A 14,175-nucleotide genomic window follows, 5' to 3' on the forward strand; every position below is an offset into this window, starting at 1 on the left:
TCTTACTCTCTAGATTATATCAAGGTCGTCGACATTCGTTTCCCGGAAAAAATCAATACTTTCGCATGTGTGCACATCTCACAATTTATGAGGTAGGCTATTGTACTCACTCACATAACAATAACATGAATACTTATGAATAATTTCAAGTTAGAAATATGGTCGACCATAAAAAGTCGTATGAAACTTGCCTATAATGGTAATTAAGACGCTCGTATGAAAATTATGAAAGAGCGCAAGCGAGTTTCATAAATATCCTCGCGTCTTACCATTATAGGCTTGTTGCATAATGTACTATATAAATTCTAACTTTCAGATTTTTTGACAGCAGACTAGATGACAAAAGCTTCTCAACCGAATAATAACATGCATTTCCTATATTCATTTTCTCATATTATTCTATAGCCATATTAATAAACAAATAAGCAAAATTGTGTTGCAGAAATTTTGTAACCATTTATGGTGCTTTGCACCAGAAACAACAGCATCGGCATTCTTTTATACCAATCTTTCAGTTGAAATTAAAATACTGATGGTAGAAGCTCTGAAATGTGAAAAGTATAGAGGGAAATATGAAAATATTGTCAGCTGAACCGAAGTTTTTAGATCAATATTTAGGAAAAGGCATTGAAAACTTTATTCGTCAAGACTGAAGAAGATTTTTTAAAGGTTTTCAATAAATGGTGACTTCTTGGAAACACATCCATCAGAATGGAAAAGTAACGAGCATTTCCAAAGAGCACAACATATTGCAGAAGGTCTTAAAGTTATAAATGATGCAACAGAATGGGGAGTGAAACTGATGACAGACTACAAGAATATGCTGACAACGAAAGAAGAAAAATACAGTTCATCCTGTAAATTGTGTCGAATATCAGTGCCAATATCCAAATGTGAAGACATGAACATTATCTTAAGACCTTCAAGAATAAAACCATTAATGGTGAAGGATAACACAAAAAAAATCATAAATGTTTGTTTCACGTGCTCGAATATAGAAATTGAATATAGGTATATATCTTGATTACACAACTTTTAACACTGTATCTCTTAGGAATATAATTTATGACGATCACTTTCACGTGTTAATATTCAACTAAGTTTATAAATAGGCCTACCTAGTTGATTAGTTTCAGCTTAGTAGGATCCATCTTGAAAACTATTTATAAACTTAATTTAATATTAACACGTGAAAATATAAACATAAATTATATGAGAGGGGGAGAGAGGAGGGGGCTTCCCCCCTCCATAAGTATATATAGCCAGTTTAAGTGTCATGATGGAATGGTAACTTACTAGCCTTGTCACTATTGGGGCTGCCACTTACCACCTGGGGAGGCATGTTCTACACAGATGCACTGTTTTGCAAATATGTTGTGAAAATACTCTTTTTGTTTTCAGGTGAAGGACCTGCGAAACAGAGGGGTTTAGTGAAAATTCCAGCCAACAGTGACATAGCTCCTGAACATTACAATAGACTGGGCTTGTAAAATGTTACAATACCTGCATTGCATTTTGTTTTCCACAACTTCACATGATTTTTAAAATAAATTTATTTTTGTGTAAGTTTAGAGTGTCATCTTAAGGATGTAAGTAAAACTATTATAAAACTTCTTGGAACAGAACATGTACAATTATGTCTGTGTGTTTTGTGCCTGCATACATGCAGTAGTGAACATGCATCACAACTTTTGGTAGATGTGACTGTTAGTATGTGTGTCAGTATCTACATTTAAGTAGTTTATTTCCAAATCATACCAGCTCCAACCTTTAGAAGCACTAGTTTACGAATATCTATTGTGTCGAAAAATTATTATTATTATTTTTATTATTATTATTATTGAATTAAGTAGGCCTGGGTAGCACAGTCGGTAGAGTGCTGGTCTTCTATACCCAAGGCTGCAGATTCGATCCTGGCCAAGGTCAATGGCATTTAAGTGTCAGGCTCATTAAAAGTACTTCTGTGTGACAAAGTTCTGGCACACCGGCAACACTGATATAACCTCGGCAGTTGCAAATATCGTTAAATAAAACATAATTTAATTTAATTCAATATTGAATTAATTAATGAATTATTTTAGATTATGATTGGGCAGATACCTGGTGGCAATGTTGGTATAGTACAAAAGTAAACAAAAACAATTTATACAAAAAAGCAATAAATACAGAACACAGCATAATTACAAAACAATAACACAAATACCAAAACTACACAAACACTTTAGAATACATAAATCATCTTTAGCACTCAGCTGGAGAAAGTTGTTGTTTTCTAATGCCAGGTGTTTGACAATATAGTCATTTGATCTCTTGCACTCCAATATTTTTCAAAGATATTATCATTGTCAGCCACTGATGCACAGATTTTGAGGTGTTCCGAATCTATTTCTTGGTTTGAGTTGCACAATGGGCAGTTAGGGACTGATATATTCCAATTCTATGCAGGTGTTTGGCCAAACAATCATGACCTGTTGCTAATCTACATGCAGCTACAGACGATTTTCGTGGTAAATCGGGAATTAACTGTGGATTATGATGCAGAGAGTCCCATTTTTTCCCTTGAGATTGTGTTATCAAATTTTGAAGTCTAAGTATGTACGAGGCGCATCCAGAAAGTAAGTTTCCCTATTTTTTTTTTTTAAAAAAAGAACACACACTTTCAGGAAAACATTTATTGGCAACAGGTACAGCAATGTTTCAGCTATTTTTCAACATAGCCACCTACAGAATTGAGACACTTTCGTATTGTGGGATCAACTTTTGTGTCCCTCTGTCGTAGAACTCTGCCGCCTGTGAATGGAACCAGCGTGTGACAGACGTCTTCAGCTCTTCGTCGTTGCCAAAATGTTCACTGGAGGACAGGAATTTCTTGAGGTGCAAGAAAACGTGAAAATCGCTGGGAGCAAGATCAGGACTGTAGGGTGGATGATCAAACAACTCCCAGCCAAATTCCGTCAAAAAGCTGCTGTGTGCCGAGCTGTATGTGGACAAGCATTGTTATGGAGGAGCACAACACCTGCAGTAAGCATTCCACGCCTCTTGTTTTGAATAGCACGTCGCAATTTTCGCAGTGTTTCACAGTAACGGTCAGCGTTCACTGTTTCACCTCTTGGAAGAAAGTCAATGAGCATAATGCCCTTCCTGTCCCAGAACATCGTGCACATCACTTTCTGTACCGACAGCGTCTGTTTGAATTTCGTCCTGACCGGAGATCCACTATGCCGCCAATGCATTGACTGCTGCTTGGTTTCCGGGGTGAATTGCGAAATCCAAGTCTTATCGCCCGTGACAATCCTGTCTAGGAACTAGTCGTCATCATCGTGATACCGTTGCAGAAATGTCAGTGCTGCTCCTAAACGTTGCATTTTGTGTTCGGGTGTCAGGTTTTTCGGCATCCACCTGGCACACACTTTTTTGAACAGCAGGTGCTTAGTGACAATCTCATGCAACAAGGATCTCGATATCTGCGGAAAATGGCTGCTCAGCTCTGTAATCGTGAAGCGACGGTTCTCCATGATGCACTGCCGCACTAGCTCAACACGATCATCATTGATGAGGGGCGGTCGCCCACTGCGCTCTTCATCATGGACACTTTGACGACCTTCGGAAAACTGCCTGCACCAGCGACGCACCATCTGTTTACTCATGATGTTCGGCCCATAGACCTGACAGAGCTGCCGATGAATTTCAATTGGCACAATACTTTGTGCATTAAAGAATTTTATCACCGACCGAACCTTGCAGGCGGCGGGAGAAGGAATAAGAGCTTCCATTTCGGACCACTGCTGCCACGTTACTGGCACCAGGCTGGACCTGTCCGGCTGGCATATGATTGATACATCATAGATCTGTTACGCATGCGTAATTGACACAGCTAATTACGTTTACTTTCAAGGGGAAAAAATCGGGAAACTTACTTTCTGGATGCGCCTCGTAGATTTAATAAATCTTTTCACAGAGTAATATATAGATTTAGTAACAGGTCTGTAAGTAGCAGTGCTGCCCTTCTTTGCTAGTGCATCCGCATTCTCGTTTCCCAGGATTCCACAATGGGATGGTATCCATTGGAATACAATTCTTTTATTGAGTGATATTAATTGAGAGAGCATTTTAGTTACTTCTGCTGTTTGAGATGAAAGTGTGTGTTTAGTGACTATTGATAGAATAGCTGCTTTGGAGTCTGACAATATAAACTGCATTCTTAAATTTATTGATGTGAAATAGAAGATTCCTGAGACTTTCACTTATTGCAACGATTTCTCCATCAAAACTTGTTGTTCCATATCCAAGAGATCTATAAAGTGAGAAGAGACAGCATGTAACACCTGCACCAGCACCTTGTTCTCTGGAGATCAAGGATCCGTCTGTGTATAAATGAAGCCAGTTTTGTGGAGGGTACATAATATTAATTGTCTCTAAAGACAATTGTTTCATTATTTTAGTGCTTACTTCTGATTTCAGTATTTCTTCTGTTAAATTTAGATTATATTCTATATTCAATAGAGTTAAAGGGTTTTGTTTAATTTGTAAGTTTTCTTTTAAATTCGGGATATTGATTTTCTGTTTTAATTCTTGAACCATGGATATGAAACATTTTTTGAGTTTTCAATCTACATAGAGGACTGTATGAATGCCAATTGTTTCCTGGTAATCTGATAAGTTTTTCATATTGAATCAGTGCTTTTTCTTCTATTGTCATTTTGATGCTGTTAGTATTAGTGAGGAATCTCATAGAATCTATTGGATTTGTTTTGATTCCACCGTAATGAGCCTGGGAGCTTGGTTTTGAACATATTCTATTTCGTTTATGAAAGGTGAAGTAATTAAAATTTCTCTGCAGTATGTCAGCACTGGCTGTATAAACATTTTGTATGTAGTGTTCAAAGTATCCCTAGAACATCCCCATTTCTTTCCTGCTAGTCTTTTTAGATGGGAGAATCTTTTACGAGCTTTTTCAGAAATGTATTTCAAATGGTTGCTCCATGTTAACTTACTATCGAAAATAACTCCAAGATATTTGGATTTATAAGTCCTAGGAAGGTGTTGGCCATTGTATTGGATATTGAATTCTCTTTCTTTTTTACCAAGTGAAAATATTTGGTAGTTACTTTTGCTTAAATTGAGTGTCATCAAATTTGATGTATTCCATTCATGTAGTTGAGTTAGAGCTTTAAGAGCAGAATTTTGAATTTTGTCTTTTTGTCTGTAAGATCCGGAAGTTCACAAAACTATATCATCTGCAAATAGTGCTGTTTTCAAGTTTGATTCCTCTAATAGGAAGGGTAAGTCATTTCTATAAATATTGAATAAAGTTGTGCTGAGGACAGCGCCCTGAGGTAGAGCTTGATATGTTTGTCTGTAACTAGAAAGTGAGTTATTGAATTTAGTGGCAATGAATCTTTGACTAAGGAATTCTGATATCCATCTGAACATATTGCTGGAGATACCTAATTTCTGGAGTTTTAGTAATAATTAATTTCTCCAAACAGAGTCATATGCTAACTGAAAGTCAATAAATATTGCCAAGGTATCTTCTTTCTTGTTAAAACTATATTTTATTTCTTGGCCGAGGTGTAGTTGTTGATAGCCGGCTTGTCTTGGTGATAAAAGATTTTGGGATTCTAAATACCAAGTTAATCTGTTGGAGATCATTGACTCCATGGTTTTTGCTATCATGCTTAACAGTGCTATTAGTCGAAAACTATTAACATCATGAGCAGGTTTCCCTTTTTTGTGAATTGGTACGATTGCTTTTTTCCAAGCTGCAGGAATTGAGGTGTTCCATGATAAATTGAAAATGGATAAAAGTACAGACTTGGCTTTTTCCCCCAGATGTTTAAAAAATTCGGAATGAATGTTGTCGGGGCCAGGAGATTTCTTGGTTTTTAAATTTTGTATAGCTATAGTTAATTCTCTGGGAGTATAATTTTGATGAAATATTTCAGGTTTTGTGATATTGCTAGTAATATTGTTTTTATTATTTTTATGTAATTCTCTTTTGATAAATTTGTCAGTTTGTTTTGATATTGGGATGCAATCTGTGAGAGTTTGAGTAGTGTTTATTAAATGTGTTCGCTATATCTGTACTATCTGTTAGCGTTTTGTTATTATGAATAATAGGTTGGCTGGTATTTTCCTGTGTATTGGAAATATTCTTCAGAAATTTATATGTTTTAGCGCTATCGGTTCTGTAATTAATATTTTCAATAATTTATTAAAACTGTTCTTTTTTGCTGTTATGATTGCTTTTTTAAGAATGGCAGTTTTCTTCCTTCAGTCTTGAGTATCTTCTGATGTTTTGCTATGTTCTGCTTTGGTTCTTGCTTTATCTCTATCTTGTTTCAATAAATTCAGGTTTTCTGTCCAGATTGATTTGCCTCGTGGAATGTGCTTTTTTGCAATTTTAAGAATAGATTCACAGAAATATTTGTTCAGTCTATCTGAGTTTGTATTTTCCATTAGTGGTGTGTTAAGCTTGAGGTGTTCATTTAGTTCTGTAGTTAAATAGTTTCCAATCCGCTTTTTTTAAAGTTCCATGTTGTTTTATTATTGTAGGGTTCTTTTCTTCGGTTTTAGTGGAGATGGATAGAAGCAATGATGACTCTATGGCCAGATCCAGGGTCTTCAATTATTTTTTTCTTGGTTTCGTGATGGATATCTGATGTTACTAGTAATAAGTCTGGATTTGTACCAGAACCAGAATAATGTATGAAAGTAGAGGGATCTTCTTTTCTGTAGACAAGTTCTGCGGTTGTGGTATTTAGGAGGTCCATGATCATTTTTCCAGGTTGGTTTACATTATTGTAGCCCCAAAGTTGGGAGTGGGCATTAAAGTCACCAATTATGATAGTTTTAGGTTGTATATCAAACAAAGTTAGATCAAGGGGATTATTAGGTGGGTTATAGGCACTGTAGATTTTGAAATGATGTTGATTTTTCCATACTTCAATCCTTATTAGTTCTAATTTGTCTTGATTATCCATTTCTTTTATGATTTGAAAATTTGTAATTAATTTCTTTGATATACCTGCGAGAATTCCACTACTGATCTGTCTACCTTTGGGTAACAGTTTCATATTAAAACCTTTAAAATCAAAATATTTTAATTGGTCAGCATTAAGGTTTGCTTCTTGAATAAGGAAGATATCTACATTATTATCTGAGAGTATATTGGCTAGTTCAGTCTTCTTAGCTGATGTTATACCGCCAGCATTCCATTGTAAGATGTTTAGTTGATTCTGTACCATTAAAGTAGTCCCCACCCGGAGATCCGATTGGGGGACTATTTTACCTCTGGATAATTTTACCTTAATGGTACTCATTTCATATTGGAGTTGTAGCCGATTTAAGTGAACACCATATTTTAAGATTTTGGTGGCTACTTCATTCACACACAACCCCCAGAATGTCTGGAGGACCACACCTGCTGTTGGTTGACGGGTGCACTGGATCTAGCTGGGAGAACTTGTTGATCACCAGCTTTCCCTCCTTAACCCACTGGAGGACGATTTTAGTGCCATAGCAGGTCAGCACTAGGAACAGAAAAGTAGAAAGAGGAAGAAGGAAAGTGAAATGAACCCCTAGGCCTCCAATGCTCTAATGCCGTCGGGGTCGAAGAAAGTAAGAGTTCAGTCAGAGGACTGGATAGGAAAGGGTAAAGAGGGAATTAGGTATTGAATAGAGCAAAATTATACCAAATTCAGTCATTAACTCATCAAGCTGACCAGTGCTAATTGATGAGTAGCCCCTCCCTTTAGTTCAGCTTGTAAAATGATGCTTACTAACAGCTGCACCACGGGAAGGTAGGGATGGGACATTGGGTATTTGTCCAGGTTGGTTCCTTAAGAGCTTTAATGGGAAGGATTAATGGCTCTCCCCTTGTATCCGACAGATACCCTTTTGGAGAAAGTACTATAGTGGAACACAGGCTTGTGAAGTGTTCAAGGCCATATGTAGTTTTGCTCGCTTACCCATTCTCCTCATGAACTTTCCCCCCCCCCCCCTCAGAGGAGGGCCTGCAGGCAAGCACCGCAGCCTCAGGCTTATTGTGCAATCTCCTTATTTTGGAATAGGGTTTCCAACCGTTTGGAATTTTTCCGGGTTGCCAGGAAATCAGACTTCTATGCAGGAAAAAAATTAAATTATATTTTTTGATGAATAGAAACAAAGAGTTTGTAAGTATTATAAGCTCTTTGAATAGAACATGGAAGCGAGTTCGTAGTGCTCATTGGTGACATGGCTTGGTAGTAAATCAGCATTTGAATAACTTGAGTGATTCTGATGTGCATCTCTTTAAGAAGGAAACACTGAATGTGTATCAGAGGGCGATTGACTATTTGCAAAAGTGGTTTGATTACTGTTCTTCACTTCTTAAGAAAATCACTTTTCTAAGCTTTAATGATACTTTCGCATTCAGTATCCTTACTGAAATTGTGACTGTATTGCATGTTGCATGTATTGCTGGACTTTGAAAATGGTGATGCATTGTACAAAGAGTATTCTATTGAAAGAAATGAAGCCGATGCCGAAAGATCTATCAACTTCTCAAGAATGCTGGGACATGTTTCGAAGACACGTAGTGTGCCAAACTTAAAGAAAATTGCTGAACACATCATACATGCTCTTCCAATTAGCAATGCTTATGTGGAGCAAGTTAAAAAAAATGAATCTTTGAACTGCCGAGAGGAACCGGGTGAGACCAAACTTATAAAATCAGAAATCTTAGTAAAGACGAACTTTAATATGTCATATAGAGAATTTTTTTATTATATTTCAACAAACAAAGAACTAATAAATAAAAACAAAGAAAGCAACGAGTATTATTTCAAACAATGTTAATGTAGAGAGTGTAGAGATATGTATAGTACTTATCAATTCCTGTGCTTTCAATGTGTACAGACTTATGGCATATTTTTTAATATAGGGCTACACCACTACAACCAAATAATAACACGAAGGCAATTCTAATTGATTAATTGAGCGTCGAAATAAAAGTGTATTTACATTAAAATTCATTATAAGTTTATGTGCTTTTTTTATTTATTTTTTATTTTTTTTAAATGTATCCTGAATTTCCATCCTCCAGAGTTGGCAACCCTATGTTGGAATGATGCTTGAAGTCAATTAAGAATCACTCTTCAAGCTAATGATTCACTGCATGATGTTATTGTATCGATTCAGCCACATAATCCAGTTCTGACTGGAGACCTGATCCTCCGCCTTCCTGTGATGTTGTTCTGCACCTCCTCAGATCGATGGCATCTGTTTGCAATTCATGTGCCTGAATCTGCTGCATTCTTAACCAGAAGAACATGTCGCAATCAATTCCATGACTCACCAAGGCACCATCTATCCAAGGGAACTACACTACTCCGGTCGCCCACAGTCCACTTACAAGCCCCTGCGGCTCTGCTAGATATGTGCAGCTCTTGCAGACAGATGTTGCCTAAAGGCAGAACTTGGAACCAAGTCCATCACGTTCTCCTGGTCGGCCTGGAAACTATTAAGATGATTAATGAAATGATACTAATGAAGGCGAGATGAGTCCAAGTTCCAACACCGAAAGATACTCAGCAATTCTGTTTCGAGTGGTTGAAGAAAAACCTCATAAAAAACCCCAACCAGAATTTGAACATGAACCCGCTCATTTCACGACCAAGAAGGCTAATCGTTAGTCCACAGCGATGGACTAACTTTTCACTTTACAAGTTGCACTGCAAAAAATAGTTTCGTCCTTCTCCTTGTACTCATTTCATCAATTCAGTTTTGATCGTCTCATCGATTTCCTTTCATTGCTTGTTTATCATTTACAAGTGATCGTCTCATCATTTCTTATGAGACAATTTTCTCGAGAGCATTATAGTAATGCGAGATGATCAGATGAAATTGAGTGATGAAGTGATCAGGTGTGAAGAAATTATTGGAGTGAAAGTGATAGGAGACAATAAAAAGACTGACGCAATCAAGAGGAAAATGGCTGACAAAACAAACAAAACAAAAATGACTGATGAGACTGAGGAGGAACTTGAGTCACCAGACAGTTAGGAGAACGAGAAAATAGGCATGGATCATTTTCGAGGGACTCATTTGCTTCAGTGCAAATATTTCTTACAGTGTTTAAACTAATACCACATGTTCTCGTCATAACTTCTTGAGTTTTACTGAGTGACTCACTGTTAGAAAGACATTTAAAATATATGTGAATATTAAAAATAACTTGTGTCTAGCTATGCATATTTCGACTGTGAGGCATAGTTGAAGAAGTATAATAGTGTTTATTAAACAGAAATGTGTATAATTTGTTTTGGGGGCCTGGCTCAGGACCTTACAGATTGAGGATGATAATGGAGTATTGATAATTATGATAATAGTGTGGGGAAATGGGACAACCTGAGGAAAACCACTCATGCCTGCTTTGTCCACAATGCAGACAGGGGCCAAACTTGGCTTGCCACTATGGAAGATAGAGACTAATCACTGTACCACGGGCAATTTCATACTTGTAGGAAAAGTATCTACGTACATATGTAACACACAAGAGCACAGCACACTTTTAGACAAGGCACTGCAGTGTAGAACTTGTAACACACAAATCTGAATTAATTTCAACACTTACACTACACTTATTTATTTCTACAACTTTTTGCAGCAGTACTACTAGTAAATACGAAGCATCAATGTAGAAAACAAACACAATAGAGAGAAATGGTAAAGCAACACAGAGTCTAACATAATAATCAAATATTCATGTCACACTCTCATACTTAAACATTTGGTTAATAATAAATCATTTACAATTACTAATTTTCTTATTATTACAACGTAAATTATTTTTTAATCTTTTAATTGTTAGAGAAGAGCACTCAAAAAGCTGCTGCAGGTAGCTGGTCCCAGTTTATTATAATATATTCAAAAACGAAAACTTTTCTATATCGGTCCTCTGTTTCCTACTTCTAATTTTATTATTACGATCTGTCCTTGAGTAATACATTGGTTTTTCAATTTGACCTCCCATGTCCTTCCTCCCTCTACGTCAGGGGATCACAACACAAAAATCAAGTTACTTCTGTTTTAAAGTCCAGGACGGTAGAAGATTATGACTATAATTGTTTTCACTTTCCTACGTCACATTGAGAAGTTATGCAAGGATTTAGCTGAAGATGTGACGTCATGTTGCTCCTGCATGCTATTCCCTCTCCCAGCCAGCCATGATAATTATAGAAGCTTGTATCATGCAGTCAGCATTGTTGTGTGGCGCTGTGCTGATGCTTGTTCTCACCGTATTCTATGTAAATTTAATAAGAGTTTTATAATTAAAATGCCTTGTTGCATTGCTTATGATTGAACCATTTCAAGTAAAAAGAAGGGAGAAAAGAAGCTAGGTATATCTCTCCACAAATTTCCTGATAGATCAACATTGCCTAAAAGATTTAAAATCTGGACAGAGTTCTGCAAGAGTAAACAGTTTACACCCTTATCTAGTACTGTGTTATGTTCCTCACATTTTAGTGAAAAAGATTTTGAGGTGTCTCAACTTTAAAAAGAAAAAAAAAAAAAACAATTAATGAAAGATGAAACGTTTAAAGGTCCCAGACTAAAATCAAGGGCAATTCCTACTGAAAAAATAGTAATTTCTGATTCATCTTCTTCAGAACAGTCGTGTATTGACAGATATGAAATGAAGAAAACGAAAGAGCTGGTTCGAGACAGTGCATGAAACAAGTAGTAATATTCCAGAAGAAACTGTAATAGAAATGACACATGAACACAACACACAACAATGTAGTATAGAAATACAATGTGAAATTGGTACTGAAGTGTTCAGAAATTATTCTTCATTGCCCATGCTGCAGTCTGTTAGTGATTCAGATCCCAGTGGTGATGACGTAGATGACAGCTTTCATCTGGGTATACTACTATATTTCACTTAATATTAGTATGAATGTGTATTATATTAGAGTCTTTTGAAACCAACATAATTTCCACTAGTTACTGGAAAAACGTGTCTTATAGAATTCATGGTACAAGATGGAATAACTCTATTCTTGTGTCCTATAGATGTCCAAGAATTTATCCAGTTTGGAAATTGTTTATAAGCCACATAGCGCCAAGTTTTATTGGCAGGAGTTTCTGATTAAAGTAGACGTTGTTATATCTTGTCATATGAAGAATTTCTCTGTCCAAAATTAATTTATTGAAAGAAGGATGTAATGTGATATGTGAATATGTATCAGTTTTAAATGTTTTAACATTTTTCACTTCCACGCAGCAAACACATTCTTCATCAGTAGACATTTCCCTGCAGTGATCGCATATGCACCATGATTGTGTGCCTACTCTGCCTGTTATAATACTATCCAATTCACTTTCACTATCACATTATTCCAGCTCAAATTGATAAGGTTTTATGTCATAGAAAGCCATTACCTAAACGTGAACGAAATGCCAATCCCCTACGTAACAATGTGCTTTCATGACAAGGCAGTGAATGAAGGAGCATTGTAACATCACTGACTGTTTTGTTTTCCTTGTATAGCGCACGCCACATTTCACCAATTGACCTTGCACTTGACCAGAAGAGCATTGTATTTCATAATACATCATAATCTACTCCCTACTAAATTTCGATTTTTGTGTTGTGATCCCCTTTAAATAGAGCCTTGATTTTTTTTTTTTGCCTAGTAAGTAGAGTGCCCCAACCCAGTTCATGGATTTTTTTTGCACCCATCACTCTTGCCATCTTTCATGAATTTTGCTGCCCCCCCCTTTTTTTTTTGTACCCTTTCAAGACAATCTATTTGTTTTATTTTATACGGATCCCAGCATACTGCCCCATATTCCATTAGCAAGCGAACTAGAGATCCATATTCTGAGTCCTTGAATCTAGCGCTTTCCTACTTGACTGTTGGCATTACAAAGTGTAAGGCAAGAGTCAACTTCTCAGTGCACTATGGTGCAGGCACCATTTACTTGCTAACTTAGTTCTGTCCCTTACACACCAACTGTATGGCAAGAGTTGTAGGGGGTAGGGTGAAGGGATCCGGTGAAGGCAGTGGCGTTGTATCAGTTGTTCAGTCCTTTTAATCAATCTGTAATAACTGAACAACAAATTTTTACTTTTTGTCTTGCTACGAAATAAAAATAGGTGAATATTACTAATATGTGTGCCCTAAATCTGAATTTAAAATCCAAATTGCCCCATCACGTACCATTTTCCGGGAAAATTAATTGAATGTTTTATGACAAAACTTATTTGTATTTAATTTTCCACTGTTACTGATAAAATTGCAACACATTAGGAATTCAGAATTCCTCATGATACTTGAAAAATGCGTACTGGATACAAAAATGATGTTACATAGTTTAAAATCAACAACAATAAAAATATTTCATACGTATAATGAGAAAAACCCCGGAATTTGAACTACATTTAAAATAATTTTCTGGGTGACTTCTGTTTATAATTAGACCCAGGACTGTATTTTAGAAGGAACCGACAGTAGTCTGCAAGCATGCTGGATGATGATCTTCCTTTATATCGCCTTTCCATTTCAGATATTTCTTGATAAAATCTTTCCCCATGCTCATTGCCTACACTCCAAAGTTAGAAGGAAAGAAATCCAAATGAGAATGTAGATAGTGTATTTTGAGAGCTGTATTACACTCCATTTTGTCATACGCACTTAACATTGTTGCCACAACAAGTTCTATGTAGTTCTCGACCCTAGAATTTGCAAGAAAATTTGAGCAAACTTCTTTGAAAGTGTGTCATGCCAGTCTTTCTGTAATGGAAAGTTTTTCCTCAAACAAAGGGTCAGCCATAACTTTGAATTTGTGAACCGATGAAAATACCCTCTTTTAATTTACCTTCACTCAAACTGGTAAACTTTTCCTTTAAATACTGAAAACAACACCATTGTTTGTTCATTGCATAGACCTCGCTTTGAACTGTTATGAAATTTAATTAATAGAAGGGCCCAATATCTGTTTATTTATTAGAAGTATACAAAAAACATGCCAACAACCATAAGAAACCGGAAATAAGTCAAACTCATAAAATGCCCCAAACCTGTGCTAGATGTTTCCTGGGGGAGTGCTTATCAAAAAGTGAAATCATAGTATACGTAATATGAAGAAAAGAGATGCATTTTCGGATTCAGCGCACATCAAACCATA

At 36.3% G+C, this 14,175-nt stretch overlaps 1 protein-coding gene across 1 annotated transcript in view; it reads left to right on the forward strand.

Moving 5' to 3' along the window:
• Window positions 1-1,625, forward strand: part of Stt3A (catalytic subunit 3A of the oligosaccharyltransferase complex) — a 100,609-nt gene extending 98,984 nt beyond the window's left edge. The window contains exon 15 of the mRNA XM_069845783.1: window positions 1,402-1,625. Within this exon, the coding sequence (XP_069701884.1) occupies window positions 1,402-1,431 (30 nt within the window). The 3' untranslated portion in view covers window positions 1,432-1,625. The remainder of the gene's footprint in view (window positions 1-1,401) is intronic.
• Window positions 1,626-14,175: the final 12,550 nt, after the last annotated feature.

This window comes from Periplaneta americana, chromosome 14, assembly GCF_040183065.1.
Source record: "Periplaneta americana isolate PAMFEO1 chromosome 14, P.americana_PAMFEO1_priV1, whole genome shotgun sequence".
Taxonomy (NCBI): domain Eukaryota; kingdom Metazoa; phylum Arthropoda; class Insecta; order Blattodea; family Blattidae; genus Periplaneta; species Periplaneta americana.